This window comes from Mesoplodon densirostris, chromosome 1 (assembly GCF_025265405.1).
Source record: "Mesoplodon densirostris isolate mMesDen1 chromosome 1, mMesDen1 primary haplotype, whole genome shotgun sequence".
Taxonomy (NCBI): domain Eukaryota; kingdom Metazoa; phylum Chordata; class Mammalia; order Artiodactyla; family Ziphiidae; genus Mesoplodon; species Mesoplodon densirostris.
This window is the reverse complement of record NC_082661.1, coordinates 30,276,697-30,302,511: the sequence shown is the minus strand read 5'-3', so window position 1 is coordinate 30,302,511 and position 25,815 is coordinate 30,276,697. Positions and strand designations below refer to the sequence as shown.

At 44.2% G+C, this 25,815-nt stretch overlaps 1 protein-coding gene across 1 annotated transcript in view; it reads left to right on the top strand.

Moving 5' to 3' along the window:
• CNNM1 (cyclin and CBS domain divalent metal cation transport mediator 1) overlaps positions 1-25,815 on the top strand; it is a 47,017-nt gene that overhangs the window by 8,569 nt on the left and 12,633 nt on the right. The window contains exons 2-6 of the mRNA XM_060109322.1: positions 9,549-9,692; positions 12,561-12,701; positions 15,099-15,268; positions 16,886-16,985; positions 17,337-17,384. Coding sequence (XP_059965305.1) covers positions 9,549-9,692; positions 12,561-12,701; positions 15,099-15,268; positions 16,886-16,985; positions 17,337-17,384 — 603 coding nt within the window. The remainder of the gene's footprint in view (positions 1-9,548; positions 9,693-12,560; positions 12,702-15,098; positions 15,269-16,885; positions 16,986-17,336; positions 17,385-25,815) is intronic.

Sequence of the window (25,815 nt, the reverse complement as noted above, 5' to 3'; positions counted from 1 at the left end):
TGCTTTTATAAAATTTATACTAAGGTTTATAAATTTCTATATTTATTCATTATAGAAAATTGAAAAATATAGAACAAAGTATGAAAATCACCTGAAGATAATCATTCCACTGTTCTGAATTAATAACTTTTAATACTCTGTCATGTTAAAAATATATTGCATGCAATAACAACCTTAATCAAACTCTTAAACAGAAAAAAAAAAAGAAAGAAAAACCCTATGGTCTTGCCTTCTTCCACAAATCAAATATCCCATTCTAATCTTCAGAGGGAGTTTTTTTTTTTAAAGATGTTTTAATGTGGACCACTTTTTCAGTCAGTGTTTTGCTTTATCACTCCAAATTCCGGTGTGAGCTATTTTAGCAGAAAGTCATCCCACTGCTTAATTCTATAAAAAGCTGCCAAAACATTAGTGCTCCATTCTTTGTCTTCTACAAAAGAAAATAAAAAGTTATTTCACTCAAAGTTATATTTCACTGGTATAATTAGATGTAATATGCTTTAAAATGTGTTAAACATTGCTAAATAATAATTAGTAAAATTTAGAATGAGATGTTTACCTTCTAAACAATAATTAGAATAAACAGTAAGCAAAGCATAGTCCATCATGCTCCCCTACAGGGAGGAAGGAGAAAAGGAAACAAGGAAAAGTGAAAAACAGTAAATTATACAAGGTTCTAACATTGCTGGTTTATATTTCTTTCTTTACAATTTTTCATTATGATTGTTGTAATATTGTTATGCAATATTTGGTTTTTTCTTAGCCCGGCAATAGAAATACCAGGTAACAAGAGAATCTGAGCTGGAAGGGGCACTGAGAAACCTGAGAGAGAATCTAATTCACACTTTTTTTTTTTTTTTTTTACCTTTAGTTATCCTTTCCAGGACATAACAGCCTTTGTTATCAGACTCTCTTTTTATCTAATCTAAATCCCACACACTGCAGTCAAATCCCATTTCCTCTTTTTATCATGCTTTGTGAGTCCTCTTTTATTTGGAGAATATAGTAGCTCACCTCAATTCCATTTTTTAACAACCAAATACATTTGGTTGTGTTTCTGGCTCCCTTAAAGCATTTGGTGTCTCAGCGCAGGGGGCCTGTGGATTTTCCTAGTACTCTCTTAAATTGGTTTACCTCTAGGCCCACGTTTAGCCACCCCTGGACCTTCAATAACAACTCTCAATCCTCTATTTTCTGTTCTCTGTTCCCTTCCAAACTGAGATTCTTCTCAATTCCTCCTTCCCTCCTTCCCTCCCTCCTTTCCTGTGACGTTATCTTGTGTGAGGCCTCCAGCCCTCCTGGTGTTTACAGTCAAGTAGAGAGATATACAGGAATCAATAAACAATTACAAATGAAGACAAGTGATTTGAATAAAAAGTATAGGGAACTATGAGAGCTTATAATAGGGGGGCCTGACCTGGTATTATAGGTTAGGATAAACTCCCCCCTCTCCCCTCAGAGATATTTGTGCTGAATCCTAAAGTGTGGAAAGGAGTTTGCCAGAGCTTTCCGGGAGAAAGGAACAGACATCCAAAGGTTCTGAGGAAAGAGGGCCGTGTGCGTGCCGTGCACGGTTCCTAGGCCATTTAACACCCATTAGGGAAAGCGCCACCTCTGCCACCAACCTTCCCTCTGCCAACATTATCTGAGTGCTGGGCTACCAGGGCTCTGGGAGATGGACATGGATATAAATATCCAGGAGCTGAAAAGAGGGATGAAAATGATACAAAGCAGCCTGGGGTACAGGGAAGGGCATCCAGACAACATCTATGGGCGAGGGGGCAAGGGAGAAATAATTCCCTGGAAGGACCTGGGAAAACTTCTCTGAGGAAGTAACTGAAGAGGGACTCTGATAAGCAGTTAGGAAGGGAAAGGGCATTCTAGCTGAGGTGGGAGCTTGAGCTAGAAAAATAAAGGCAGAAAGGGAACCGAGACAACATTCAAAAGCTGGTAAAACCGTGATTATAATGTTGCTTTTCTTCTAGCTAAATGGGGAGCTAGGCAGATTGAGGCATTTGTCAAACCTAATTTACATTCCCTCCAAGTGCCGAAACTGTATATTTTAACCATTTTTGGTGATGCTATTTCTAAAATGTTTTATACCCATTCCAGCCTTCCTTAACAAAGGATCCTAAATATAACAATCTTTTCTTGATGACGCATGATCATGGTCATGAGAGTGTAGTTATTTTATGCTGTATTATAAAGCAGTTCTCCGTCTACTTTTACATTTTTCTCTGTCCTCTGGCTGTCAGCTTCTAGTTCTCTTTGAGTCGGCCTCAAGCAAATCCCTGCCCTCACCTCACTCATCACAAAACCACTCTGTGTCAATTCTGTTTAACTGAGAAACCAAGTAAATACATATGTTGGGAATTGTGTGCCTGGTGTAGGATAGGCTTCAATAAATATTTGTTGAATAAATTATTAATTAGGCTTTGACTGGGAGCCTCAGGTATGGGGTTGATATATAGACCAGGGATAGTTCCTTCTGGGACCAGATTCAAGACCATGCAAAGTCAGACCTCCAGATAATGGGTCGTTACTCTGCTATTTTTGCAGTGTTGCTTAGCAAGCCAAACTGCCAACCAGCTTAGAGTCTAGTGACTAACAACTATTTTTTCATGCCCTGGTGATGCTGGTTACCATGGTGTTCTGGGTGACATGCCTGGCTTTTTTTATAATTGCCTTTTAGTGGCTCGAGAAATTTTTGGTGATAAATGCGTTGATTACTCTCTTTCTGATGAAGTAGAGCAGGATTACTACAAAGTACAGCCTTTTTTTTTAAACTAGAGAAAGGGACTGTTTTGTTTTTCCAAATTTAGGTGATTGCTGCAGGACTGGTAGGATAACATTTTTTGTGTTTCTATTCCTGATTTCATAGAAAGTGATTTGATTTGATTGTATAAATTTTTTTTAAAAGTCTAGCATGTGTCAAGGTAATTTTTCTCATTTTATTCTTAAAATTAAAATACAAACATTAGGAGTTCAAGCTCCTTTGTAAATTCAAGAAGCTGTAACTATTGGCACTGTTAAAATTCTGGTATATCATACATCATCACAAAGAAACGTCCTATTAAGCCAAACTGTTTTTGTAGCCCGGGACTGTTTAGCCTTATAAAAGCATAGAATTTTAGAGCCAGAAAAAAGCATGCTGGAGATCACCTGATCCCATCCTTTAATTTTAAGGCGGAGAAAACTGAGGCCCAGAAAAGACAAATTATAAAATAGCGATGATAATCCCTTATTACCTTTGCAAAGATCTTTCCAAACAGTAACTCATTTTGTGCTCACCATGCATGTGAAGTCAGTAGAATTTATCCCCATTTTGTATGAGGCACATGGAATCTGGAGACACAAGTGTCCTGCTCAGTGTTAGTGACTGAGGCAGAACAGGAAGCCACATCTGTGACTTGCTGTCTCAGACTGTGGAGCCACAGGCAGAGATAGTCTGGGCCCAGTTCATCTGTTTACTAGCAGTGTGACTGGGGCAGGTCACTCTACCACTCTGAATGAGGCTTACCTTCCTTCTTCTTAAAATGGCAATATTGATCCTACATTGTAAGCTTAACGCAAAGACTAAAGATAATGCTTGTACAGCATTTAAGACATTCCACCATTTGCCTCTCTCCTCACTGATCTAGTTAAATGAATTCTGTCTAGTTAGTTGTTTTGTATAACAAGTACTTTCTCTGATTCAGCCCATGTAGAAGTCATTGTATATAATAAGAAAATAAAAGTGAGAGCTGTTTACTTTGGATAGGGCCCAGAAGACCAAAACTGACTGTGGAAATTTCCTTATATTTCTTTTATCCTGTCTTCAGTTCAGTTTCCTCCTGCATCACTCTGCCCTTCCTCAGACATCCCAGGCAAATAAAAAAAAAAAAACCCAACCTACAAACAAATATCACAGCCAGATCAATGAAACCCCTTAAAGCTGCAAGCAGTCCACAAAATGAAATATCAGGCTGGACGTGGGAAGAGTTGAGCCGGAAGGCAGACATATTGTGCCAGGGAGTGGGGGGACAGTGACTCCTCCTTTCCCCTTCACAGTCTAAAGCCCTCCTCTGCCTTTGTGAGGTGCTGGGCATTAGTTCTGCATACTTTCAGCCATTTACACAATAAGTTCCCATTTCTCTTAACACATTTGGGACAGGAAACCTGAGATCTGGCCTGAAATGTGGAGTCAGCAAGGTGTACTGGGAGAAGCACAGGCTATGGAGGCAGACGGACCTGAGTTGTTTCCTGGCTTTATGGCGTACTAATTCTCGGCCTTGAGCGAGTCACTCACTTTTCTGAGTGTCATTTTCCTCATCTTCATATTAGTAATAACAATCCCCATTTTGCAAAGAGATGGTGAAGACCAGAGGTGACACATGACCCCAGTTTACAGTAGGTATGGTAATCACCACCATGGCAAAAACTGGAAAATCAAGTGGATGTTGACCTGTGCTCTCAGGAGTCAGCTTGGTTTAGATCAGAAACAGTCTGGAGAACGTTGGAGTAGCTGTAGGCGGTCTTCACCTGGAATGAAAACCTTCAAAATAGCGGGTTTTCAGGCCACCTCAGGTGTCTGGCTTCCTTCAGATAGGGCCCCCAGAGCCACATCTCTCTCTTTTCCCAGAGACTAGCCAAGTTTGGCCATAGCCCCTGGGCTGGCTCAGAACTAATAGATCTGCTGGACAACAAAGGCCTTTCCATGTATCCTCCTCATATCTGAGATTGCTTTGTGGCCTGAGAATGACACCATCTGCCAAAGCTTAGCCAATGGTGATTGTTAAGCAGAGGATCCTGGTTATGTTTAGCCTGAAACTAGAGAGAGTCAAACCGGCCCCTCGGGCAGCCTCTTAGGCCAGGTGTGTGCCTAAAAGGCCTGAGGTTAAAATATCCAGTCTTGTTTCGTTCATCTCAGAGCTTTCCACAAATCCTAGCTGGGTAGGTCCTCTTCAGTTCCCTGAGTTCACATTTTGACTCCACCATTTATTGGCTGAGTATCCTTGGACCAGTTATTTTCTGAACGGGGAAGAAGCATTCAGAAATATTTTCAAAAACATTCAAAATACTCTATATTTTGATAGAGTAGTGGGAAAGAAGGCAAGGTATATACCCTAAACCATGGAGGCCTCTAATGGCAGGAAAAAGAGTTCAGAAATGATCCTTCGTGGTTATTGGTCCATGTTATTGAGATGGGGAATAACTTCATAAGTGCAGTGTTTGGGAGCAGTCAATCTGGTTTTAGTGGATAGTATGCCTTAGAACAGAAAAAAAAACAAAAGGAGGACTGGTTAGGATATTAGTGCAGTCATCCAGGATACAATGAGGGCATGGAAATTAAGAACTATACACCCAAAATTGGAAGGAGGGAAATATGAGACTTCATTACCTTCTGGAACTCCTTCTCAGTCTCCTTTACTGCTCCTCCTACGTCATACTCACTGATACATCATCAGCACTTGGAACAGGACCTACCCAAGAAACATGCGTAAGACAGCAGTTCTTATTGTCTCTCAATAGATTCTGGAGAAAGCTGGGGACCTGGCCAAACATTTCTAATTCACAAAATGAGGGCTTCTCACAATTCTTGGGAACATCTCCTCACAATCTCCATGACTCTCCTGTACCATGTATGGAACCTCTTAACAAACTGTTAAGTTCTATATAAATGTTAATGATCATCATTGTCAGCCTAAATTATTTCACAGACATCCCGCTTTTCTAGTAAGTTGGAAGGAAACTGAAATCAATAAACTAGTAGTCGTGAGAAGGAACTTGAAAAATTCTGCTGGTCTGTAGAGGGACAGCTCAGCAGATAAGGCCACAGCTCCCATTCACAGAACCTCATAGAAGGGCAGAAGAGGGTATTAGCCAAGATTTAAGCCACTCCCTCAAGTATGCCATTAGGAAGTAAACACAACACTCATCCGTGGGAGGAGAAATAATGCATATTAGAAACCAGCTTTTGCCCAGAAAAAGGTGAAAACACTTGGGAAATTTGAGCCCCCCCTGCCCCAGTTTTAAATACTTGTGAGTCATCCCTCAGGGTTGATAAGATCTCTGATAAAGCCGTGAACCTACTATGCCCCAGACCCACAGCTCCCCAACACTTCTGGAGCCCAGGAAGAGAAGGAGTACCAGGAGGTAGGTCTCTTAAAGGCCAGCCTTTTTGAGGGAAGGACCTCGGGTATGTGTGTCATGGGAACAGCTGGGTTTCTTGTCCCGGTGTCAGCTCAGAACAGGGTTATGTGATTGCTGATTCCTGTTCCAGTCTGTCCCCAAGAAACAATGACTTCCTTCATTTGTTTGTAGATCTCTACAGGCATTTGAGGGAATCATAAAGGCTGATTGTGAATTTAAAATGTTTCTAAATAGATTACATAAGTACATTGTCTTGAATATTACAATTAGGACTTAAAATCTCTGCTGCCTGGTGATCACATAGCTTGTCCTCAAATTGACCTTATAAGGTGTAGACAAATGGTGGATTTTCACATGGAAGTTATGGCACTCTTTGTGAAACAACATAAGATGTTAATTTTTTTAATCCCATTATATGAACTAATCTGTTAGTGCAGGAAGTATGGCTATATTATATATATTCTGGGCTCCACATAACAAAAATTATCCAATTATAGAAAATAATTTTGGTTGAATTGGGAGATTGGGATTGACATATATACACTAATATGTATAAAATAGATAACTAATGAGAACCTGCTGTACAGCACAGGGAACTCCACTTTGCTGTACAGTAGAAACTAACACAACATTGTAAAGCAACAATACCCCAATAAAAAAAATAATAATAATTTTAAGAAATCACTTTTCCAGTTTTTTCTGTTATGATAGTCATTTTTTTGTCATCTGCTAGCACATGTTAGCAGAAAAGTGAGAACAGGTGCCAGAAGTTTAAGAACATGTGTTGAAAAAAACAACTTTAAATGGAGCACATCCTAACAGTTAACATAATCTAATTTAAGCTACAAAACACTTCAGTCCAACTGGGCAGGATGTAGTTGTTTCAAAGGATAATTTTAGAACCACTGATGCATTTTAAATGTTCATTTAAACACATTGTATTTTATTTTTAAAAAAGGTTTTAGTGTCTAGTTTTAATACCATCTATTACATCAACTATGGATTTTTATTCAGTCTTAGTTCAGTTCCTCAGGCACTTATTGGCTGCCTGTTATATGGAGAGAACCCTGTCTCAGTGTATGTGCCTTTGTCCTGAAGAAGCTTATGATCTGAGGAGGAAACGTGGTCCAGTAGAAGACACACACATTGCAAGATACGAGAAGCGGCAAATTGTGATAAATGCGCTAATGGAGTTATCAAGGGCTTAGAAACACAGGCAAGGAGAGGTTGATACAAAATGGGGAAAATCTGGGAGAGCTTTCTTGAGGAGCTGGCACCTGAGCTGGAACTCGAAGGGCCAGTGGAGACAGAGTAGGAGAAGGAAACAGTGTGAGTGAGGACTTGGAGAGTGGACGTGGAGGAAGTTGAGGAGCTGGAGGGAACCTGGTGCACCTGGAGTCCAGGATGATTAGAGGATGCAGCAGGGCACGCAGTCAGAAAGACGGGGAAGAGCTACATTTTACAGTCTTGATAATAGTGAACTAAGGAGCCTAGATTTGATTTTGTGCACCCTAGGGAGGCTTGGCAGGTGTTTGAGCAGGGCAGTGGCCTGATCAGATCAGTTTGGGAGTAAGTTGAAAGATGCGTTGAAGGTAGAGAGGAAATTAGAGACCACTCTTGAGTGATATGGATACCATCTTTCCCATTATGAAAAATCCCACTAAGTAGCTATCTTGTGATTTGAGGTATTTGATACAGAAATTCATTTGTTTAAATGTTAATGGTTAATTATGCCTCTGGCAAACTGACTGCTCCTCTTACCTGATATTTTTAGCAATGGCCAAGCAAAAGTTTATAAAGGGTTGTAATGATAAGGCATGAACTTCCTTTTTTTTTTTTTTGGCAAGAATAACATCTGAGTCAGTACCCTAGATATTCTCCTAATTTAAGGAGATGTTCTCTTAGCCAAGAAAAGAACCACCCAGATTGACATTTTAGAAACAGATCCAGGAAATGCATCTATCGGCAAATGAAGACAAATCAAGGTGAAGCAGGACTGTTAGGTAAGACTCAGTCGCTAGGTTAGGAACGAACCTGGTTACCTGGGTTCACAATCCAGCTCCGCTGCTTACAGGCTGTGTAACTTTAGGCTTATTACTTAACCAATCTGTGCCTCAGTTCTTTCACTTGTAAAATAGGGATAATAATGGTACTTGTCTCAGGGGTCGTTAAGAGGATTAAATGAACTGATACGTGTAAACTGCTCCAAATAGTACCTGGCTCGTAGTTAGAGCTCAATAAATGTTAAAACTATTATTCAGTGGTTGGACAGCTCAATAAATGTTAACTGTTATTCAGTGGTTGGGCAGTCAGTTAACTACCTACCTATGACACATCATAGTTTACACAGCGTTTTCACACATCCACTAGGTCATTTGAGCTCCACAATTACCTTATGGATATTGGTTGTCCTAGTTACCACTGCTGCTAACAAGCCACCCCAAAACTTGGAAGCATAAAACAACAATCATTTTATTATGCTCACAGATTCCTGAGTCAGGAATTCAGACAAGGTACAGTGGGAGTTGCTTATCTCTGCTTCTCTGTGACTGTGCCCCCAGCTGGAGACGTCTTAGATGGCTGGGGAGGACACCAGTGGTGGGGATGGATCCACTGCCAAGATGGCTTCTTCCCTAACCTGTCTGGCACTTTGGTGGGATGGCGGAAAGGCCAGGCTCAGCTGGGACTGTCACCTTAGCACCTACATGTGACCTCTGCACCATGGTGGCCTCATGATACTTGTCAGACTTCTTAGAGTGTTTCTACAGCAGAAGATACATGCCTTTTATGATGCAGCCTCAGAAGCCTCATAGAAGACACTTCCCTGTTCTCTATTGGTTGAAGCAGTCACAAACCTGCCCAGACTCAAGGGATGGGATTAGACCACACCTCTCAGTAGAAGGCATATCAAAGAATTTGGGGGCCATGTTTGAAAATCACCATACTGGTATTATCCCCTAATTCTAGATGAGAAGATTGAGGCTCAGTACAGGTTTAATGATTTATCCAGGATTAGTTGCACAGATAGTCACTGGGATAGTAAGGGGTGGGGGCAGGGACGTTTGCTGGAAGAAAAAGGCTTCTAACCTAATTCTTCTGACTCCAAATTCTTGTTCTCTCAATTAGATTATTCATCGTCCTTCAGCTTAGATATACTTGCTAACATAGGAAAGTTACAGAAAAAAAACATTTAAATGACATTGTTTATATTAGGTAACTTTCTTAAGAAGAGGCAGTGATGTAAAAGTATAAAGTTTGCATTTATAAGAACTTGTACACAAACTTCATATTTTAAAGAGGTCCTGGGATGGGTTGAGTCCCAAGACTGGTCAGAGGTCAACTTAGTGTAATATTCTCACAAGGAAAATTCTCTGAAAATGTCCCAGATGCTTAACTGTGACTTCCTTCATCTCTAGGAAAGTCTCACCTGGCCATTGTCCAGCGGGTGAATAATGAGGGAGAAGGGGACCCCTTCTATGAGGTGATGGGCATTGTCACACTGGAGGACATCATAGAGGAGATCATCCAGTCGGAGATCCTGGATGAAACTGACCTCTACAGTAAGTGCACAGCCTTGGCTCTTGTCCAAGACCATCATATTTTTCTCTGAGATTCTCAGAGCTGGCTTAGTTTGGTGAACAGTGTAAAAGGGGGTCAGGACAAGCCCCAGGCATTGCTGTGTGTCAGCCCCCTCCTGCCAGGAGCTGGCACGGCAAGATGCCCTGACTTGAACCATCCCTGAGTCACTGAGAGTGTGCTAGCTAAATGTTTATCCAGAGGGAACCTTCAGGAACACAGCCAAGACGATGAAAAGGAGACCTCCTGGCCTTTGGATGGAAAAGGAACCAAAGGAAATAAAGAGTACCTCGGATGACCCCTCTGCCCTTGTTTCTGTCCCCCGTGCTGTTCCTGGTTTGTCTCTTCATCCACCTAGACACAGACCCCAGCACCCCCTGGGGTTCCACTCAGGATCTACTCATTCAAAACGTCCGTGTGCCGTAGAGACTCATGAGACTGCCCACCACAACCTAAGCTAAACCTGAAGTCACCCTTTTAGTCGCTCTTGTCCCTTGTGCGTTTTCAGCCCTGCCTCCTGGTTTCTCCCTCTCCCGCCTTCCCACCCCTGGCTCTGGTCCCTGCTCCCTCCTTTCTGGCCTCCTCTCCCCACTCCCCACTCCCCCTCAGGAACAACACGGACTCCTTCTTGCAGATAGTGACTGCTTTCAGTTTCTGAGCCTTATCACAGCTTTGCTTGCAAACATTACAAAGGCCTGCTTTCCTCAGGGATGGGAGTGTTATCTAAATCCATGGGAGTCCCTAGGCCAGGAGTTGTTTCCTCCTCCTGAATGCATTTCATCACCTGGGACAGCAGTCCCTTTTCCTCCCCTCAGATGACTCATTCCAGACCCCTATCCTTAGTTTGCTAGAGGCAGCTGTTCAGAGACTAGCTCCCTGTAGAAAAGGTTTTGAGACTCTTAAGGCAGTGAGTGGTGCAGAAAGAGTGCTTCCCTTTGGGGTGAGACCTAAAAGTGGGTCAGGCCTTAACGAAACATAGCAGGAGTGTCCCAGTGTCTGCTATTGCTGTGGAGCCCTGGCTGGGCTCATCTTGAGTTAGGGGTTAATTTCTCCCTCCCCCATTCCTTTCTCCCTTCTCCACCTCTGCCCATGGCTCATGATTTAGAATTCCCAAGTGTCTCAATAGATATAGTGGTGAAAACATTCACACTAAAGTGTTAGTGGCTGATAGTAGTGACAGGGGTCTAAATGAGTAAGCTCTTCCTAGGGCCTTTGTTGGAACGACCTAATACTCCAAACGCTCACTAATAAAATAGAAGAAATGAAGAGGGAGATCAGAAGACTGATTCTCCAATAATGAACTGTTCGCTGGCATTCTGTTGGAGGAGGGAGAGGAGATATTTAGACAAACGTGTCATGCAAATCGGAAGGTTACTCACTAGTCACACAAAAGGACTGGTCTGATACAGGTATTTGCTGCTGTCTTGCCTAACCGTCCTCTCTCTAAAGGAGAGGGTTTTCCCACTCTTATAAATAAGCTTCTGGCATGAATCCTTAAGAGTTTTGAGAAGGCCAAGGAGCCAGGAATACAGTGTTACTTCTCCCCGGACACTGACCCCCAGGGCAGCTGGGCCTGTATCTCACCACTGTGGCAGCCAGACACAAGGATTGTTAAAGCCAGGGCCCAGAGTCCAAGGCAGAGACTTGAGAGTCCACAAGAGAGCAGTGCAGTGGAAGGCACTTTCTCTCTTCTAGAAGGGAACCCAATCGTGTGGTGGAGTGAGCTCCAAAGGGAGGGGGAGAGTCCAAAGGAACCCCTGTCCCTGGAGTTCATTCCCTTTCATTTCCACTGTGTCCTCTCAGCCTGCACTGAAAGTTCCCTGCAGCCCTGTTTCTCTCTAGGCCAACTTTGGAGAAAACCCAAATCTGTTTCTCTGCTCCCCTTAGCACAGGTTAAGATAGACTAAAGTTTCAAAATTTTACTCAATACTAAGGGAAAGCAAAAGAGACATGACCAAAGAAAACATTCCCCTTACCCCCTAAACATGTTTTTTAAGACAAGCTTTTAAAAAGCAGGAAGAAAAAATTAAACTGGAAAAAGCAGAGATTTTCTCAATCAATAATCACAATAGTCCTGCCTGAGGCCGCCACCCAGAGACCACACCTTTATGGATTACAGGGCTATTTCCATTTTTCCTCCTTCTTTCCTTTATTTCCCCCAATTCTCTCCCCATGGAGGGGCCAGGGTTGAAGCAAGAGAATTGTGAGTGGGGAGAGGGGATGACTGCCCTCCTCCCTTGGGTGGCATTCCTCAGGTACCACTCAGAGTGTGGTTTAAATCAGCAGGAATAGACCAGGTGAGCTCAGCTCTGGGGACAGGAGAAAGGCAGAGGCAGAAACCCCCTGGGCCCTGCCAAAGTCCTTGAGGCTAAGAGTGCAAGTTCCTCGTGTTTGAACGTTCTTTTGTAAGCATTTCACAGATAGGTTCAGATTGGAGTCTCATAATAAGAGACTCCTGAGATGAGCAGAAAAATTATGATTAATCACTGACCTTATTGTATAGATTAAAACACACTAACACTCTGATGCTTAGAGAGCTTGCACAGCTCGTAAGCAGGGGGGCCAGCCCTAGAAACCTGAACTTGGGAGCCCCAGGCTGGCCTTCCCCTTTTCCACTGTTCACCACTTCAGTGCGAGTAACACTGAGACATGGCAGCGGCTCCCACCTCCTATCCCTTATCCACATCCTTCCAGTCTCTGGGAAAGAGATGTTGCGATGTCACCTACAGTGGACACTTTCCAGAAATCCCCGTGGTCCCAAAGGAACTATCTGTCTCAGGTGACTATGGTGAAACCTCCAAAAAACCATTAGCGATTCTGAGATAGCTGCAATGTGTCCCCTGTCCCGACAGCCGACAATCGGAAAAAGCAGAGGGTCCCACACAGGGAGAGGAAGCGGCACGACTTCTCCTTGTTTAAGCTTTCTGACTCGGAGATGAGGGTGAAGATCTCTCCACAGCTTCTGCTGGCCACGCACCGCTTCATGGCCACAGGTATGATGACTCTGCCCGCCTGCATCTCCACCCCAGGCAGGCAAGGCAGCTCTGGAGGGTGGGACCCAGGCACCAATCACTTTTAGTACCTTACGACCTAATTCCAATTCTGGGACTGAGAACCACTGTTCCAGGAGAGGAGGTCATCTTAGGTGGGGCGACAGGACTCCAGGTACTGTCATTTTCAGCCTCAGGCCTGATCTTCTAGGTGGGGAAGTGAGCATAATGCAACTCTGCTTTTCTCTCTTCTACTCGAAAAAAGGGCTGAGGAATTCACCGCTGCACTTTCCCTTCCTCCACCTGCTTCAAGGCAGGAGTTGGTGGTCCCCAGAGGGTTCATCAGGGAGGGACAGGCGATGTCCTGTGCAGCCACAAAGGCCCTGGGGCCCAGACCCTCCAGGGGCCATGTAGGCCTGTGAGCTGCGAGTTCTTCAAATACAGATGTGGATTGTGAATACTGGAATCTTTAGAAAGAAAAAAAAAGAGAGGATCCAAAGATAAACTTCTTCTTGTGAAGAAAGTAAAGTTTGTCTTTGAACCGTCTAACCTTCTCATCCATGCCTAATTAATGTGCTGACCCAGAATGATCACACACATTACTAAGTTCAATATTTAATTAATCTAACTTGTATTTATTGAGTATATAATGAGTGCTAGTACTGTTCCAGTTACTAAAAAGTAGAAAATTTTAACTTGGAGCTTCTAAGAGAGTTACAGATGTAGAAAATAAACTTATGATTACCAGGGGGTAAGAGTGGGGAGGGATAAATTGGAAGATTGGGACTGACACATACACACTACTATATATGAAATAGATAACTAATAAGGACCTACTGAATGGCACAGGGAACTCTACTCAGTACTCTGTGATGGCCTATATGGGAAAAGAATCCATAACAGGGTAGATATATGTATATGTATAACAGATTCGCTTTGCTGTACTGCAGAAACTAACACAACATCGTAAATCAATACACTCCAATAAAAATTTTTTTAAAGTTCAGGTCATAAAGAAAATAAATAAATAAATAAACAAATACATAAATAAATTGGAGCTTCTTTAGGGTTTTCAACATGTTATCTAGTTCTAAATACAGATTTCTTTAATTACTGGCTGTCTGATTTCCTAGAACAAAACAGCTGTATCTGTTAATATAATGACATACCATAATAGTATAGTATAACATAACAATATAAATAATAATATCTATTAATATGTAAATATGATACAGTGATGCTTCTCATTATTGAGAAATTCACACTTAAATAATTAACTGTTCCTGTTAACTTGAAGTTTCATTTCATTCAACAGATACATGTCATACAAATAAGTCAGATTAAATTCTCTGTATTTCATTTGATTGTAGCATTAAAACTTTTTTAGCCATGTTTACATGGCTTACTTATCCATGTCCAACTCAGTAGTTGTGGCACGTGGGCTCAGTAGTTGTCGCACACAGGCTCTAGAGCACAGGCTCAGTAGTTGTGGTGCACAGGCTTAGTTGCTCACGGCATGTGGTATCTTCCCGGACCAAGGCTCGAACCCGTGTCCCCTGCATTGGCAGGTGGATTCTTAGCCACTGTGCCACCAGGGAAGTCCCTCTTGTTGCTTTTTGAACAACTTTATTGAGGTATAATTGATATACAAAAAAACGGTACACATTTAATGTATACAACTTGATGAGCTTGGAGATAAGCATACACCCAGGAAACCATCATCTTAATCTATGCCATAAACATATCCATCACTTCCAAGAGTTTCCTCCCACCCTCTTTATTTGTTATTATTATTTTTGCGTGTGTGTGTTAACATAAGATCTACTGTCTTAGCAAATTTTTAAGTATACAGGATAGTATTGCTCTTAGGCTCTATAGGCTGTGCAGTAGATCTCTAGGATTTATTCATCTGGCATTAACCGGAACCCTGTACCCTTTGACTAATACCTCCCCATTACCTCCTTCCCCCAGCCCATTCTACTCTCTGCTTCTATGAATTTTACTATTTTAGATTCATCATATAAATGGTATCAAGTAGTATTTGTGCCTGTGCCTGGCTTATGTCACTTAGCATAACATCCTCCAGGTTCCTCCATGTTGTCACAAATGGCAGGATTTTCTTCTTTTTTTAGTTTATGTGCAGCTTTAAATAAAATCAAGGAGAAAAATAATAACAAAACTGACATTGCCAAAATGGTGACCTGTTTCTCCTGAGGTGCCAGTGCAGGGACACACATCCCCAGAGGGCCTGAGACACACACGTGGGCTTAAGAACCCCACCCACCCAAGGGAACTGCAGGAATCCTGCTAGCTTGGTGCCTGAGAGCATGAGTGGCCCTGGCTGTGCCCACCCTTACTCCTCCCAGCTGCCAATTCCTCCTGCCTCCCGGTCTCCCCTAGAAGTGGAGCCGTTTAAGTCTCTGTACCTCTCGGAGAAGATCCTGCTCCGGCTCCTGAAACATCCCAATGTGATCCAGGAGCTGAAGTGTGATGAGAAGAACAAGAAGGCCCCGGAACACTACCTGTACCAGCGCAACCGCCCTGTGGACTACTTTGTGCTACTTCTTCAGGTGAGTGGGAAAGCCACAGACCCCCCCAAGGGCAAGACAGGACCTCTCTAGACTGGAGAGGAATGGCCATGCCTCCTCTGTGCCAGGTTCCAAGGCTCGGCTGGCTGCCCTGGGAGCAAGGCCAGTTGGTGTGGGTGTTTGTCCGCGACGCTCAGAGGGGACAGATGTGACAGGCTGGCGTCCTGGAGTGTTGGGATCTTGATGGCATTTAACCTGACATCAGCGATGTTTGTGGTGGGATGCAGTGGGTACCTCCCAGCAGAGGGGTTTTGTCGCTGAATTTCCAAACCTGCTGCCCTACAGGATCCCTAACACCTCCTTGTCTCTGCTTGGCCATGCCCGGGAATGCAACTGTGCACTGCCTCCCAAACTGCAGACACTTCTTGTTGCAGGCCCTTTTCTCTGTTGAGCTGAACTCTCACTGTCTCTGATTTCCACCCACTGGTCCTTGCTGTGCTCCCTGGAAGTGCACAGAACACATCCGCTCTCTCGACCACACTTCAGCCTTTGCAGTCCCTTAATCTTCTCCTTAAGAAGACTGGGAAGGGAATAAATGAGCAAATGAAAGAGGGGCAGCATCTTCCCAGTACTCACAGGAGTACAGTCACCCTTTGCCCTGGGTGCCTGGAAAGGCCTGTAAGTAAGTGTCAGGCATGGTTCCAGTACTAGGTAGTGCTGGTGTCCTGGCCTGGCTCCACCATTAGCTCCGTCCCTATTCCCTGTCTCTTTCCAACAGAATCTGGTGAGCCCTAAATACAGCGATTGCCTTAAAATCTTCATTAAACTCACGTTGACTTAGAAAGGGCCTCTCTATTACAGTTCCCCTGCAGCCTGTCTGCTTGGACTCGGTAGTGTACCTCACACCCATCCTTCCAGATAGCCTCAATAAAATGCCCTCTCTTCTCCAGAAATGGAGTTGCATTCTTTACTGTTGGAAATGGAGAAGCGTCCTGTTACATCGTTTATATAACACAAGGAACACATAGAGTCTTATGCCTAATATAAACTTAACCATTTTCAAATAAATCTTGGAGACGTAAAATGTAGTGGCAAGAGTGTAGATTCAGAAATTGGGAAGATCTAGCTTTAAAGTCTAACTAACCTTGACCGAGTTATTTAACCTTTCTGAGCCTCAGAATTGATTCATCTATAAACTGGGGATAAAAATAGTACAGGCCTCATAGGGTGTGGGCGGATCCATGCAGTGGATTTCAGACCCATAGACGCACACTATATGCACAAGCTTCTCACAGAATCAGGCTTTATCTCAGCCAGGCTTAGAGATGGTTTAGTCTCAGACTACACCCGTGGGGCAGTTTACGGGGTTCTGGGCTAGCTGGTGCCTGGACCCGCATCATGGAAGAGCCATTACAGTCTGCAAGGAAAGCTTGGATGTACATGACGGGATGCTGCTTTATGAACTAAGCAAGTAATTTACTGCCAAGGCCTTCTGAAGTTGGAGTTGCTGTTTCTGAAACGTATCCAGACAGAATTCACATTTCCCTGTGATAAGATCTTAAGTCCACTTACTATCCAAGCAGAAGTGCTTAGGGTCGTAGTCACTAGTAGATCTGGAAGTGCTGTCCACACCCTTAGTACACTTCCTTCTTTCTCCAGGGTAAAGTGGAGGTGGAGGTTGGTAAGGAAGGCCTTCGCTTCGAGAACGGAGCCTTCACCTACTATGGTGTCCCAGCCATCATGACCACTGCTTGCTCAGGTATTCCAGTTTCCAAGCCATAGCTTATTGGGGAAGCAGTGGGACAGTGGAGAAAATGCATCTGGGTTCAAGTCATGACTCCCGTTATGGACCCTGGACAAGCCTTTTACCTTCCCGGGCTTTAGATGTGGAAGTACATGGTAGACTGTAACATTACCCAGTGTTAGGGATGGATAGTGGTAATTTTCAATATGAAAAGACAAGTTTATTTTGCTTTTTACACTTCCACCTGATTGCCCTGTTTTTACAGGGTTGATTGGTGCTGTGGGTGGGGCGGAAGAGGGAGAATTCCTTTAAGAAGGTGTGTTTTCTGAATTGCCTCTGAAACACACTGCATCCTTCTGTCCTTAGATAACGATGTGCGGAAGGTTGGAAGTCTGGCTGGATCCTCTGTCCTTCGTATGTATCTCTCAAACCCCTCCCTCATCCTCCCTGCTGTGGTCCTGCCTCAGCCCACTCTGGGGACCTGGACCGAGCACTCTCAGCCTGGGCTAGGGCTAACACAAATGCTGGCAGCCTCTTTGTATGCTCTGCCAGGAACACTGCTTTCTGCCAGGTACCCACGGACCGCAGGGGGCTTAGTTTCTGCGTGTCTGGAATGTTTTCTGCTGCTTCTCTGCTCACGTGCAAATGACGAATGACCGAATGACCGGGGAGGGAGGTTGTGAGGGGAGGCACCATTTATTGTCACCTGCCAGGGAATGCAGGCAGGTGGTTTGTGTGCTCTGGCGGAGGTTCAGCCTTTCCTTCGCTGCTGTGATAATTCACCCACTGTCCTTTACTTGCAAACCCTAATACGCTATTATTGTGTCTGTGGGGGTTAGTAAGAAGTGACTGCAAGATCTTAGGATGTAAGTCCCAGGCTGGTGCGTATGTTGCTTACCTGCTTCTCCTTCCTCGTTTACCACATCTCAGCTGGTGGAGTAGTGTCTGCAGCTGGCCGTGCATGCTGGTGGGGGCTGGCACGGGGCTGCTGGCGGGTGTGTTCTGTGCCTTCTGTGCTCTACCTTCTCTCTGTTTCCTGCATAAGTTATTGCACTTGTGCTTAGAGGGCATGGCATTTATTTTGATATAAGTGTGATCCAGAAAGCATCATTTCTCTAGATTTCTCTTTGATTCACCGGTCTGAATTTTGCATTGCTTTCAGCTCTTAGTGTTTATGGTGGCCATTTTAATGTCAAAGGGGTGTTTTTTCTCATCATAAGAAAGATTTTACATAGTGCTTTTTATTGGGATTTATCAGAGGGACCCAAAGCTTGATATCACAATCCGTGGCACATGAAAAATAGATACCATTTTAACACAGAGAAACTAAAGAAATGACTTGCTCCGAATCACCCAGCAGGTTGGTGATTTACCTAGATGCATTCTGGTATCCTGACTAGTTCACACAGCACAATGAAATAGAGATTTTAGATCCATCATGTTCCAGAATGTAATTTCTATGTGGAATTATTGGAACAATTTGCAGTGTAACTTCACATCCTAGCCCAGCAGATGTCTGAAATGAAATTGAAGTAGCTGCCCACACCCTAGGGGTGGTCCAACATGAGTTGAAGGAGAGCTGTAAAATAAAAAATCCTCGTACATTATTATACTTATATAAACCAACAAATCTCAATTAAGGTTGATGAAGGAAGTGTCAGTTCTCAGAACAAGAAGTCTAGGTGGGAGAGGTATGGTCTAGAGGACCTGGTAAACCTTGGTTCCCTAAAGGAGATTTCCACCATCCATCACATTGGGGATTGCTCATGGTAGAGTAACTCCTGGGATATGAAATGTTACCTAGACATGTTGGCCCTATTCTGGCTCTTCCACAAGACCAAAAGAGGTGGGAACTCTAGGGGAAAAGAGCTACCTAAAGCTGCCAAGCCCATCTGATTTAGATGACTTTCTTTCTTTAAAAAAAAAGTTTTTTAAGTAGTAAGAATGTGTTATCTGGTTTCCTCCTTTCCTTCCTTCCTGTCTCTAGTTCTTTCTATCAAAATCCTTCTATTTTATACGTGAGACACAGTAAACTTGCAACACTAATCTCTCCTTCAAAACTGGTTAACTAAAAAGAAATATTAACCTCTCTTTTCCTCTCCACACTTATGAGCATCTTTATCAATCTTCAGGAGGAAAAAGAAATTAAATTAGCCTGTAGGGGTATGGAGACATTTTCCATCCTCCCCCCGCAAGCCCTCCTTACCTAATACAACGAAGTGTGAAGAACTCCAAAGACCACCATCCCCACCCACTGCCCCCCCTTGTTCCAGGTCCACTCTCAGCCCAGGTCCAGCCACCCAGCATCTTTCACTGGCCAAGGACCTCACCTGTAGGTTGAGAAAGAGCTTAAGCTGAGCCACAAGGCAGTAAACTCTTGTAGGGTCTCAGTCTACCAAACTACCCCTGTCCTTGATGCCAGCCTAGAGCTTTGTCAGCCTTGAGGGTAATAAAGGAGACAATGAGTTTGCCAGAACACTGGCCCTGTGACCAATGCCTCAAAGTTGAACTCGAGGTTACAATAAGTCCCTCTGGTTTTCCTGTGCAGGGCAAAGGGAACACAGTCAGCACTATCTCCTTTGTCTTGGTTCTGATTGCCAGGGAACCCAGGAGGACCATGGTGAGCCTGGCACTCTGGAGGAACGGGGCCTGAGCTCAGCGTGACCAGAACAGATGCCCACAGGGGTGTGCAATTGGAGAGAGAACAAGTCTCCTATCTACTTGGCTGGGTATACATGTAATTTGTGGCCCAGAAGTGCTAGGATTCTTCTTGAGACAATGGGGTTTCTTATTCCAGTGTGTCTCGTGACACTAGGGGCCTGTTAAAATATTCTTTGACAAAGAATATGATTATTTGACAAAGCAAATGATTATCAGGTAGGTATAGGCTTTCCCCTCCCCACTCCTTTGTACTATTGGATAATTTCAGGCAAGTCATCGGGCTCAGCAGCTAAGACTATGGAAGCCACCTATTTCAGTGTGCTGTCACCTGCACTCTGACTTCATTTAGGTCCTTGGAAGGGACTCTGGGAATGACCAGATAAGAGAGATGAAAACAGATTCCCATGCAGAAACACTGCTTGATCAGGGTCAAGATCGGGAAAGGACTGGAGTATTGCTACACACTCCACCCAACCCAGGCCCCAAGTGATAGCCAGCAGCATTTCAGACTCTGTGAGGAAAGAGAGAGAAGGAAAAGCGGATAAGAAGAGAGGTGCTTTGGAGCACTTGTACTTGCAAAGAAATGACTGATTTAGTTTACCAAGTTGATTTACATTAAGATTGCTAGACATGCTGCCCTTCCTGTGTCCCAAGGCTCTAGGCACGCACAGTTCCTCCCCAGCACTGTGACCACAGAGGGAGCTCCTAGGAGTCTGAGGCAGGCGACAGCTTCCTCGAGGATGCCCCTAGCAGGAGCATGCACTTGCTTTCACCCCTCCCACAGGTGAGCTGGAGACTTGAGGCAGCTGGGAGAGCCCAGCGGGAATGCAGTGCTGGGCTCCCAGCACATTTGCTGGCTCCAAAAGGCGCTTCAGACAGAACACTGCCCACACACACTCCCTGCTGGGGCACTGCCTGTTCTTTTCATTGGCGGGTCTGATCCCCTCAGAAATTATTGTGCATCTTTTTGGAAGACCTTCAGCAAAGTCTACTTTATTTTCTTCTTTCTGGAGAGTGACTTTGTGAGAGGATGCAATTTCCGTGTTTCCAGAGGCAAGATTCACTTTGGCAGAGAAATGTGATGTTGTGAAGATCCGGGAACAGACTGTCTCACATGCTTTGCTCTTTGTCTCTCTCCTTTTATGTTTATCTTCCCTTACGCAACTCACAAATCCTTGACTCTTTAGTGCCCGTCTCTGTGTCTCGTACCTTCGCCTTCAGCAGAGGGGACTCTCTGGCAGGCTCCCCAGGTAAACATGCATGGGGTCTCGATCTCCATAGATCCATGGGGTTTGCAAGAGGCCTTTGGTCTCTGTCACTGTCCCACGTGAAAACTAGTCTCTCCCAACTAGTCTCTCCAGGACTAAGGCATAGCACGTTGCACGGCTAACACTCACTTGTACTCACTGACCTGGCATTGCTGGTTCAATGGTGTCACTTGTGAACTTAGCACCGAAGGATATATCTGTGTACGTAGATGGAGAAATGGTGGGGTGAGGAGTGGTGTGGATTTTTCCTTATCATTTGTCTGACTGCAGAATGGAGGGATAAGGGGTGCAGCAGAAGAAAAATAGGAAGAAACAATGAAAGAGTGCTTTATTCCTATTTTTCCTCCATCTTTTCTTCTATGTGGTCTCTGCCTTTAGCTAACCCACTAACCCCTCCTTATCTTTCTAGTAATGTTACTGTGTAGTGACCATATCCTCTCTAGCTCTGCTCATACAAAGGATGCGATATGTAAAATTTTCAAAACAACTTTTCATCAGGCTTAACCTCTCTTGTTAATTAAATAAAAGTTACTGGATTTTTTTTTTAATCAGGTAAAGTAGCTCCTCACAGAGCCACACAGTAACTCAAGGATTGAGTAGAATGTAATGAATCTGAACAATCAGTTAAGTGTTTATATTGTTTTCATCCTAGTCGTTCATCTCTTAGGGTCATGGAGCAAGTAATGACCAAACTAAGAATGTGTTTGTTAAGTTACCTTGAAGTTAAAGCACAGCCCCATTTCTCATACCCTCTACATCTGTCTCCCTTATCCCAATGCTTTGGCAATGATTCTGAGGCCCCACCATAGCCTCAGGCATCAAGAATCCAGTTATATTTCACTGTCTGTATAGCAGACCCTCAACATTCAAAAGGCTCTGTTCTGAGACCTCAAACCCCCAAATTTGCAACTTCAGAACTACTTTTGTTGGTTTCTACTTTCTCACAAATCACATTTTTCCATCAAAAACCATCTGGTTCCCATGTTTATCTGTACGAGACGACTTAATCACCTTCTCAAATTTCACCAAAGTTTTCTCTCTTACTTAGTGGAGATTGTCCACCAAAAAATAAATTTTTTTCTTGCTTTGTGAGAGCTCATGCCTTCATGATGACTACAGGAGTACTGTCAATGGGAGATGCCAATCTGGTACCCTCCCCAGCTAGGTGGTCACCCCCACATGCCCGCAAAATTAGAAATGACCACATCATGGACCTTCAAGATCCTTCCCATGTGAGGAATCTTGGTGAATGAAGAACGTGCTATGAAGCTTCATCAGCAGAAAGGAAAGATGTACATTTTTAAAAGATTTTCAACTAAAAGGATCAAAGCATTAAAAGAAAGAAAAGAAAAGAATGAAAGCATGAGAGCAGGAGTATATATTTTTTTAATTAACCCTCAGTTAACCAGACAACCTAGTTAATTATAACTTCCTACTTATAAGAAGGTTAGTTCTAGTTCATCGGTATTTATTATGAAAATTAAGGTGACATTTCTGCTGTGCAGTCCCCCTAGGAGGTACTGAGTCTTCCGATCCAACTCTGGCTGGTGCCATGTGCTCCTGAGAGCTCTTTTAACCTCCCCCCCCCCACCTTTTCCATGACTGGAAACCCAATAGGAAGCAGGGGAGGGCAAGGCCAGCTTATTTCCACCCTTGGTTTAACTCTGCAGAGTGGAGCAGTGACGGGCGCAGCAGGAAAAACTGAGAGATGGGAACGTTCTGCTTCTCCTTCGGCTCTTTTCTTCCCACCTTCTTCTGTCTCATCTCTTTCTGTAGCCAACCGCTAAGCTTTCCTAGCGACCGGGTGACATCCCCAGGACCTATAATTTGGTATTTCCCAGTAGCTCTTGCTTCTGTTCCATATCAGCAGAAGAAGCCTCAGTCATTGGATTTTTATGGAAAGCAGTTCTGGGCACACTCTGGTCCCATACTTGATTTATGATCCAGATACATTAATTTACATATATTATGTCTTACTCCATCTTAGATAAACCCTGGAAGTTAGGAATTATTGCTGGGCAACAATAGGTAAGGAAGCAGCTCTGAGAAATTAAGCCGCTGGGTCACTGTCAAAGGTGTAGTAAGAAGGTAGAGGGATGAGGACTGGCATCCAAGCCTCTTAGGTCCTGTTCTAGGCCGGGACCTTGCTGCCCTTCTGAACGTGGGCGTGTTGTGCCCTCTAGAGGGCTGTGACTTGTCTGCATTTTGAAAACAGCTGTGCTCATGAACTAAGGTGCTCCCTCTGGGTTGAGGCCAGTGCTCCCTACACCAAATATTGCCACCATTACCCATAGGCAGTTTCCTTCTATTTGAGACTTATTTGAAATAAGGAGAGCAGAGTGGTGTGTGGATTACCTCCAGAGTGCGGTGTAATTAGCCAGATTTGCAGGTGCTTTCATTTAAAAACGAAACTGCTGAGAGTACACGGCCCCACTGCAGATCTCCCCAGATTCATCCCTTTTTTTCTTCTCCCAATGGTGGAGATGATTCCAAGTTCCCCATGACAGTCCTTCCACAAAAGCACAAAGACAGGAGAGAGGTCGCAAGCAAGGGTCCTTTTTCAATGCCCAGTTGTCCATCTGTAAGGTACTTTGAGATCAGTGAGGTTAGTTTTTCCCCAGAATATAAAGGGAGTACCTAAAAATAGTATTTTTTACTTTGTGAAATGTAAGTGGAAATATTCCTTTGGGTCGGCTCTTGCATAGTAAACATTTGGGAACCATTAAAGCTCCATGTAACGTGAGCGCATTCATCTGGACTCCTAACTTGGGCTGATTTGCAGAGTTCACATTGTAGCTTTGACAGAGAGCTTTTGGCATTTGGTTGTCTGATGTTGAATATTACCCCAGAATGATGAATTTTAATAATCCTAGTTTGTAGTCCTATAAGCCTATGTAATTAAATTCCCCCATCCAGTTTAGAGAACACAGATGGATGCCCCATGGCACAGTGACGATGACCAGAGTGAGCTATTCCTCCCCATCCCTCACCGATGCTTTTTTTTTTTTTTTTTTTTTTTTTTTTTTTTTTTTTGCGGTATGCGGGCCTCTCACTGTTGTGGGCTCCCCCGTTGCGGAGCACAGGCTCCGGACGCGCAGGCTCAGCGGCCACGGCTCACGGGCCCAGCCGCTCCGCGGCATATGGGATCCTCCCAGACCGGGGCACGAACCCGTATCCCCTGCATCGGCAGGCGGACTCTCAACCACTTGCGCCACCAGGGAGGCCCCTCACCGATGCTTTGAAAGATGTAAGCGAGCAGCTGCTGAGCCCTACCTCCTCTCAAATCCCCGGACTGAAAAGGGGAATGGGATGTTCTTCTGTACCATGGGTCCTGCTCCTGTGATAGAGTTGCGAAAGCCCTCCAGACACAGGTGTCATGAGTAAAGCAGAGCTGTGCATAGGTTTTCAGGGCCCCTGCCTATTAGTGCAGAGTGAGGGGAGATTCCATCCAGTCCTAATTGCAGTTTAAAATCCTCTTCCTCCCCTTCTCCCACCCCGACCCAATTTTACCCCAGTGTCTTCTCCACCCAACCTCAGTAACTCCAACTTGCCATCCAGGACAGATATCTCTTGCAGACTGACCACGTGAAGTCCGCAGGAATGAGGTCTGCCACACTTCTCCACAGCACTTGGGGGTCTAGAGCAGGAAACCCTGCCCTCCCCCAGGGTTGCCCTCCTGCCAGTCTCTCCAGGGCCAGCTTGAAGGTATGACGTAAGAGCAAGAGTGGGCAAGGGATATGTCGGAAGCTTGGCCTGGGCCCCGTTGAGGGGTCCTGTGGTCAGTTTCACGCTGATCTGTCGCCTCTCAGACCTCTTTGCACTGTGCTTAGGATTCTCCTTCTCTCTTCACTCCCCCAAGCTGTGCCTCTGTGCTCTCAGGAAATGCCAGGGGGAATTATACAACTTGAACTAGTTTGCCATGCTGCTGGGACACTCGTCTGTTACTGATTTCTTCTCTTTTTTTTTTTATTAATAGCATTTCACTTTCCCTTGCTCAGGAACCTCTCGAGTGTATGTGCACAATTACCAAAATGCCGAGTCATCAGCATCCTACCTGTTGAGGAATGTAAGGCTCTGGGACACAAAAACAGTGATCTTGCGCAACACTCAGATGAGCTGGGACTTTCTTTGTCATGAAATGAGGATTCCTTTGTCATTTAAAAATTGCTTTTATATACCCGACCTTTGTAAGACAGTTGTATCTTCTGGTGTTGGGAATCCTTTGGGATTTTATGAATAAAGCTTCAATAGCATTGTTTTTACTTAAAAAAAAAAAAAAGACATGTTTTTCCTCCCAGCACAACCGTGATGTCCCTTGTGTTTGACATGTGGGTCCTTGTGAGTGACAGCAGGGTGACATGCTTGTGCTGGGTGCCAGTGAAGATGAGAGCTTTGGGGAGATCAGGGATGAAGCTGTTTCCTCTGTTTCCAACAGGGAGTAGAAGTGACTCAGGCAGAAGTTGTTTAGTAGATACAATAGGGTTGTGGTTCCCTGTCAGCCTCCCTGACCCTATCTTGAATTATGACCTAAGGGATGAGGATGTAGAGCAGCAGATGTGGGGTATGTGAAGCACGTGTCCCACCAGGCAAGGTGGAGGATTATCAAGCAGCAATGGTCATTCCTCAGGGTAACTGAAACCACAGACGCCTGCCCACACTCTCTCTCTTGGTTCCAAACTGAGTTGAGGATAAAACCCACCAGATCAAGGTGTGATTTCCAGACTCTCCTCACGCCAAAGAAGCTGCACTCCTGCAGGACTGCCTGCCCCTCTTTTCCACAACAAACAGCCCTGAGGAAACACCACCAACTTACTTAGTCAGTCACCACCCAGAACAGCCACAGTGGGCCTAGGCAAGCCAGACCTCATTGGTTTGTTTTCAGGGGATCAGGACCAGACATGAAATGGGTATTTCTC